General features: G+C 56.6%; 1 protein-coding gene across 5 annotated transcripts in view; it reads right to left on the reverse strand.

Annotated features, from left to right (window-relative positions):
* HDGF (heparin binding growth factor) overlaps positions 1-7,525 on the reverse strand; it is a 10,858-nt gene that overhangs the window by 2,673 nt on the left and 660 nt on the right. Inside the window, exons 1-3 of one of the 5 annotated variants that reach the window (XM_021708437.1) lie at positions 7,366-7,519; positions 602-678; positions 313-451 (exon numbers count right to left, since the gene is read on the reverse strand). In XM_021708437.1, the coding sequence (XP_021564112.1) occupies positions 313-451; positions 602-678; positions 7,366-7,452 (303 nt within the window). In that variant the 5' untranslated portion in view covers positions 7,453-7,519. Of the gene's footprint in view, positions 1-312; positions 452-601; positions 679-3,023; positions 3,080-6,418; positions 6,458-7,272; positions 7,311-7,365; positions 7,520-7,525 lie in introns of those variants that run through there. The other 4 variants (XM_008049793.1, XM_021708440.1, XM_021708439.1 and 1 more) reach the window with 4 other exon arrangements.

The raw sequence follows: 7,525 nt of genomic DNA on the forward strand, positions 1-7,525 counted from the left end.
GAAAGAGTTAAGGCCACGCCCTACACTCACCCTGGGCCCAACAAAGGCCTGTCCCCACTTACCGCCTCCATCCTGTTCTTGCCCCCCAGGCCGCTAACAGTTGCCCCTAACAACTACACCACACGCCCCAACCCCATGCCCTCCTGCAGGAAGCCCCTAGCCCTCTACCAGCTCAAATGCCTCCACCCTGTTAGCTCCTACCCTCAAAGTCCTGGTGTTTCTGAAGACTAAGCATCCTCTGTGGGCCCAGGGCTCCCGGAGCCCATGGCCACACCTGCTTTCCAGAGTCTTTGGGGGCAGATGGCGGCTCACCTGGTAGCCAGAAGCCTTGACGGTGGGGTTGTTCTCGATCTCCCACAGCCCCTCGCTGAACCCTTTCCTCTTGTTGGGCTTGCCAAACTTCTCCTTGGACTCCTCGTAAGGGAAGAGGTCTTTGGGGCCCAGGAATGCCCTGGTGAGAGATGGGAGACTGTGCTCTCAAGCCCCTCACTGCCCCTGAGCTGCACAGCCCGATAGGAAAGGGGCACCATCACCACCTCTCTTTCCCCACAGTGGTCCTCCCAGGGCCCTCCCGACCTGTGCCCCTTTGGCCTTCACTCACGTCTCGTGGGTCCCGAAGAAAAAGACTTGGTATTTGTTGGCTGTTGATTTCACGGCAGCTTCTGGCATCTCATCAATCTGGGGGTGAGATGAGAGAAGTGAGCATAGCTGGAGTCCTGAGGTCTGGAGTGAGACCGGGGTGCTGACTCTAAGGCACATGTGTATAAAACCAGACTGAGACAGGCCCAGTGCTGCAAGATGGCTTCAGGATCATTTTTTGCAGTGGAACGTTATTCAAATGAAGATAGACATGAAAATCCAGCAGAAACCCAGGAGTCCCTTCTTCTCTTTCACCAACCAGGCAGTATGGACTTGACTTCCCAATATGTTCAGGTCCTGGTCACAAAGCCCCCTGTCTTTGCCACCACCCTGGCCCAACCACTGTCATCTCTTGCCTGGATAAAAACCACTGCCTTGCCGGGCGTGGCGGCTCACACCTGTAATCCCTGCACTTTGGGAGGCAGAGGCAAGAGGACTGCCTGAACCTGGAGTTTCAAGACCAGTCTGGGCAACTTGGCAAGACCTCTCCACCATAAATCAAAAAATTAGCCAGGCATGGTGGCATGCACCTGTAGTTCCAGCTACTTGGAAGGCTGAGGTGGAAGGATCACCTGAGCACAGCAGGTTGAGGCTGCAGTGGCCGTGAGCATGCCACAGCACTCCACCTGGGTGACAGAGTGAGACTCCAAAAAAAATAAAAATAAAAACACACCACCATCTCTGCCTCTTCCCTCAGTCCCTCTTCTTGCCCATGACAGTTACCTCTCCACACAGCAACTAGAGTGGCCTTCCAAAATGTTATCTGAGCATTTTGCCATCTTGCTTCAAAACTTCCAAAACTTTTTCAACTCTAGGGCCCACCTGTTCACCTCTTCTGGTCCGAATCCCAACTCTGCCACTATTTGTGTGACTTTGGGTGACTTATGGAACCTCTCTACCTCAGTTTCCTCATCAGTGAGACAGACTAGTACTTAGGCCACAGGGTTCTGACTACAACTTGGCATACGGTACATCCTATATGTCTGCTATCATCAGCCACTCCCAGGACACTGCCCTTTCTTTCTGCTTCGACCACGCTGTTCTTTTGGTGTCTCCTACTCGCTAACTCCTGCTCATCTTCCAACCTTAGCTCCACCATCCTTCCCCAGAAAGATTCCCCATCATTGCTGACCTGATTGGCTCCCTAGGTAAATTGTCTCCCAACACCTCTCCTTCTCACAGCTGCAATTTTACACTGATCTCGATTATCATTCTATTAATGTCTGTGTGGACTATCTGAACGAGACCTGTCCCAAGGTCAGAGACCAGGTCTGCTTTTGAATCCAGCACAGTGCCTAGCATACAACACAGTAGGTGCCCAATAGATGTTTGCTGAATCAGTCTATGAAGCAGATAAAAGCAGACTGATCTGCTGAAGTGGAGAGGTGAGGCCAAAGGCTGCCTATTCAACACCCCTCAAAAGGCTTCTGGGGAACACTTTGAAAGGCACTGAAGCAGTCAAGTTCATTTTACAGATGAGGAAACTGAGCCCAGAAAAGATATGATTTGTCCAGAATAACAGAGCAAGCGAGTGAAGGCCAGGTCTCAGACTCCAATCTCCTGACTTGTCCCCTGCCCCAGTGTGGTGAAGGTGAGGGCTTAGAGGTCTGAGGCCAGGGAAACAGGCAGCACTCGGCCAGCCTCCCCCAGATCCGGCCTTGGAAGCCCAGGCTAAACTGAGCTGGCGGTGGGGTGAGGTGGAGACTACAACTCCCAGCAACACTTGCAGCAGCCCAGCAGGCTGGCTTCCCGCCGGACAGAGGCCAGGTGGCCATGTTGACTGGGGCCCAGGCGCAGACAGGACAGAGACAGACAGGCCAAGGCAGTGATTAAACACAGAGACAGGGACAGAGGGCTAACTAGGGGCCCAGGGAAGCAGGGACGCTGGGTAGATGGGAAGGAGCTGGGACACACCCAGGAGAGGGTGGAGCTCTGAGGGTGAATCTGAGGGACATCTTGCCCCAGACTTGGAGTCTTTAGGCTTCTGGGCACCTCCCCCCCTTGCCCCGTGGCCTCTAGGGACAGAGGTCCAGCCCTTCCCCCCAGGAAGGCTCAGCACAAACTGGGCCCTTCCCACAAGCAGGAGACGCTGGGGTGTGAGAGCAGGGGTGGAAAGGCACGCAGTTCCCCCCACAAACATGATCCCCATCGCCATGACAACCCAACCCCGCCCCCGGGGCCACTCAGCAACCAGGAATGTGGCCGCCCCTCCCCCCAGGCCCTCTCTCCAGATTGGGGAGGAGGGGACACTAACACACACCCCACCCCCAAGCCTGGAGTCTGGCACCTGGGTCCCCGGCTGTGCTTGAAACCACAGCTAGAGCTGGATTGCCACTGCAGGGGTTGCGAGAAGAAGGGGGGGTGTCCTCCTCAGGAAGCCGGACCTGAGGCAGGGGCGGAGGAGCCAGTCCTCAGCCAGGACACCTGGGTCCTGTTACCAAAGCTCTCCACCCTCCTCTCACAGGGGGAAGCAGAAAACAAATGAGGGCCTCCAGGGCTTAGAGATCCCAGGAGACAGGCACAGGACAATTATAGCAAGAGCCCGTCCCTAAGCCTTTATTCTTGGTGGATATGTGTGTGCCCGGAGCCAGGCATGGGGGTGGGGCCTGAAGGGTCTGAGGCCCAGAGTGCAGCAGGGAACTTTGATGTCTGCATTTCCAGGGCCCACACCTGAGCCGGGGCATTAATATGCTCATAGTTAATGTGTGATGAAAGAGAAACTGAGGGTCAGTAAGAGTAGGGTGGGTAGGTGAAGAGTCAGAGGTGAGAGACCTACACGGTGGCCCAGGCCTGTGATCCCAGCACTTTGGGAGGCTGAGGCAGGAGGATTGATAGAGTCCAGGAGTTTGAGACCAGCCTGGGCAACACAGTGAGACCTCGCCCCTATAAAAAAAGAAGAAAAAAAAGGCAGCTGGGGTGGTAGCACAAAGCTGTAGTCCCAGTTACTTGGGAGGCTGAGGCAGAAGGATCACCTGAGCCCAGGAGGTACAGGCTGTGGTGAGCCCTGATGGTGCCACTGCACTTCACCTGGGCAACAGAGCAAGACCCCGACTAAAAAAAGAAAAGAAAAGAAAAGAGTCATGAGGGTCTCTCCAGCAAAGCAGCTACCAGGCCATCATCTCTTATCACCCCAACTTCCCATGGAAAGCAAACTGGGAGACAGATAACTGAATGGTGTGGCAGGGGACCCTGGGGGGACACCAGCTGCCCAGCCCCAGGGGTGGAGGAGAAACAAAAGAACCGATGGGATTAAAAATAGAATGAGACACACCAGATATACACGTTCTGCTGACTTCTAGCTATAAAGGATGGGTCTAGGGGAAAGAGGGAGGAAGACAAGGGTCTGGGCTGATGGACATCTTCCCCCAAAAGATGGTTCTACCCCCTCACCTTGAGTGTAAGCACCTGTGGGGGGAAGGACCCCGAGAGGTGAGCTCTTCTCACTTAGTGGAATTCCCAACCCCTCACCCAAAAGGGGGACACCTCCCTCCTGCAGTGGCACCTCCACTTCTCAGGCTACAAAGGAAATGGCTTTTCTTGCATTTGGAAGTGAAGAGCAGCTCTGCCTAGAGGATATGCGTCTCAGGGGAGCCCTGTACCCCAATACAGAAGTCTGTCTCCCAGGCGGTGCCTTTATATTCAGACTGTGACTCAGAACAAGTGACTCAAGCTAAGTGGGTCAGGGGGGGCAGATAATGTTGGGCACCCCACTGTGCCCCCTCCACTAGACAGCAGTGGAGGGGGCTCTGCTGCCTCACCGCCATTCCAGGGATCCAGGCAAGTTACTTCTCAGGCCTGGCCATCTGCCCCCACCCCTCTGCATTTGCCTGAATTCATCCGTCAGGCCTGAGCACATGAAATCTCATCCTCCCAAGCCCATGGACACCCTGAGGGCTGAAGCGGAATCTGGAATTCTCCAGTGGAGTGGGGAAAGAAGACTGAATACCTCTCCCCCAGCCTCAGACCAGAAACAGGCCTGAGATCACCTAGCCAGCACAGAGGAAGACAGCAGGGAAGGCTAAGCACACATGGCTGCCAGCCAGGGCTCTGACCACCACACCCAGGGCCGAGGCCCAACCTGACCCAGGAACCGGAAAATCTGGGGCAGGAGACAGTTGGGGCCGGGAAAGTGTGGCAAGCCCAAGAAACAGAAAAGAGAAGGTGCTGGGGGAGGGGTAGGCAGCAAGGGAAGGGAAGCCGGTGAGGTCCTCAGGCTGCTCAGGTTTTCTGGGATTGTGAAAGAGGAAGCAGAGAAAGGAGGAAGGAACTTGGGGGAAAAATCCCTGAAGTCTTGGAGGTCAACTGTTAAGTGCCTGGAGATCCCCCAGGAAGTCAGGCAGGAGGAAGAGGGAAAGGAGGAGGTTAAGATGGAGTCACACCATCCTTCCAGGCAGGTCCTGCCTATCACGTGGGCCCTCTGGCTGGGCTCTCCAGCACTGGGCCTTCTAGACTAACAAGAGTCCCATCCTCCCCAGCAGCAGGGGCTGAGGAAGGAAAGGCCTTCATTATGGCTGAAGATCCGGCTGCTTACTGGATGGGATGGTCAGACTCCCTCTTGCTCCTCACCCACCTCAGGGGCTGGACCCCTCAAAGTCTGACACTCTAAGGACTAAGACAGGGTCAAAGAATGGTGAGGAGACTCACATTTGCCTGTTCTTTTGGGGCTCAAGGGGGGATGCACCTGGGAGGTAACAGCCTTGGGTGTACCCCTCCCAACGGTCACAATTAAGAGCCAGAGAGAGGCAAAACGTGGGGCCCTATCTTTCTGAGATCCGGTCTGAGCTCCCTACCCCAATTCTAACTTTATCTAAAAGGTCCAGGCCTCAGCAGAGGAAAAAATTCTGCCTCCTGTCCTGCCCTTCTGCCCTGGAGGCCAGGGTGACAAGAAGAAATAAGTGGCAACCCCAGCCCCAGGCACGGCCCTCACTCCAAAGGCTGCCAGAAACCTGAGGGTCTTCCTTTCAGGGGCTAGTGTGGGGTCTTCGGTGCGTCCCTATCCCTTTTCTCTCTTACCTGACCTGGAAGGATTCTCTGCAACCCACATTCCAGCTAACACTCCCTCCCCAGGGCTTAGCCCAGCCTCTGGACTTTGTCCTGTCCCCAGGAGGTAGGAGCAGTAGAGACCTGAGTTCAATTCTAGCCCTGCCCACCCGGGCCTTGGCAGCTGGGCCAAGAAGCCAGTTGGATCAAAGGGTGCAGGGCAAAGTACATGAGTGTTCACACGCCACACATACACATGCACACACAAGGCTGGCTGTGGCTGCTTCTTTACCCTTCCCCCTCCCTAGCCCTTGGAGGGCCTGCAAGCTCAAGAGCCCCCTTTCTCTCTGTCCTTGCCTCCCATTCCACAAGCCAGGCCTCACTAGATCCATCTGAGAGTTTCAGGGAACAAGGAGCTCAAGACATGCGGAATTAGGCACACGCCTCAGGAGTGGGTGGGTACAGGTGAGGAAGGGGCTGCTGAGTTTTCTCTAGTTGCCCTTCAAGTTGGCCTGATACCCTGAACAAGGCCGGGACGATTTCCTAAGCTCAGAGCAGTGTCTGGGCCAGATGAAAACACAGACTTACTCTGAGAAGAGCAACCCAAAGCCATAAGGTAATCCTTCTGCCTTTGATTTAACTCTACAGAGTCCTACACTCCAGGGGACTCACCATGCCCTCACCCCACCCAATACCAAAGGCCCCTCTGCATTAACTTTAAAGTAAGTTGCCAGATGCACAGCTCCCCCACCCCCACTTTTCTCCAGGAACTGGCAAGCTCGCGTCCTCCCTACTTAACCTGTCTCAGTCCTTAGGGAAACACGATGAACACACCAGGCTTGGCTTTTGGGCCCCACCCTCCCACCTGGCCAGGTGGCTATGCGAGGGGGCATATTGGCGGGCTGAATCAGCCACATGGCAGAGAGGTTCTGGCGGGAGATGCTCACCTCTGCGGGGGGAGAAGCAATCCAGGCTCTCTCTACTCCCACTAAGAGGAGGTCTGAACCGGACTTCCCAACCCCACAAGAGGCCTTGCCGCCCTCAGCCCCAAATTGGAGTTGGCGGCATATGGAGGAATGTTTCTGTGGAGCTGAGGGCTGGTGGGTCCTGGCGGACACTTTCCAAGCCGGGCAGATCCCCTCTTACGCCGCCCGCAACCATTCCTCGACCCTCCCAACTTCAGACATCTTACGGATGCCCCAAACCAAAGTTTTCTAGAAGCGAACTCCGCCTCCATCAATCCCTCTCTGGGCTGGAATCTTTCTTAACCCTTTATCCAGGAAGAGAAGAGCTTGAACTGGGGGCGACAATCAATGAAGACACTGGGGGTCTCCATGGGGGTCCCAAAGGGGGTGGCGGCGGCGCCTGGAAGTGGAGTGGCAGGAGTAGCACGACTCGCCCAAACTCAGCCTGCGCGCCCGAAACCTCTGGGCGTGTGGGGGCTGGGGGCGGAACTGAGCACGCGGAGGGAGCCGGGGGCCGGGAAGCCACCGGCGCCCTCGGGTCCCCACGCCGCACACACGCCCCTCCGTGCGGACGCCGTACCCGCCGGGTGTTTGTCCCCCTCCCTCCCGTCTCCACCATTATATAACCGGCGGGTGGGCTTGAAGGCGACTGGGAGAGAGTCGGGCACCCAGATGCCCCTGCCCCCACCTCCACCCGCGCCGCGCGGAGCACTCGTGCCCTCTCGGTGTTATGCAACCCCAGCCCGCAGGGGGAAAGGGGGCGGCGGGCCGCGCTGCTCACCCGGGCCGGCCAGTGTGGGTAGCCCTTCATCTTGGCGAACACCAGGTCCCCGCATTTGTACTCCTTCTGCCGGTTGGATCGCGACATGGCGGGGCTCCGGGCGCCCCGGGCTCCGCGCCGGGCCGGGAAGCGCGAGCCCAAGTTTGCGCGTGCGGCGGTG

The sequence above is a fragment of the Carlito syrichta genome, unplaced genomic scaffold (genome assembly GCF_000164805.1).
Source record: "Carlito syrichta isolate Samal-C Ts95f unplaced genomic scaffold, Tarsius_syrichta-2.0.1 Scaffold136919, whole genome shotgun sequence".
Taxonomy (NCBI): Eukaryota; Metazoa; Chordata; class Mammalia; order Primates; family Tarsiidae; genus Carlito; species Carlito syrichta.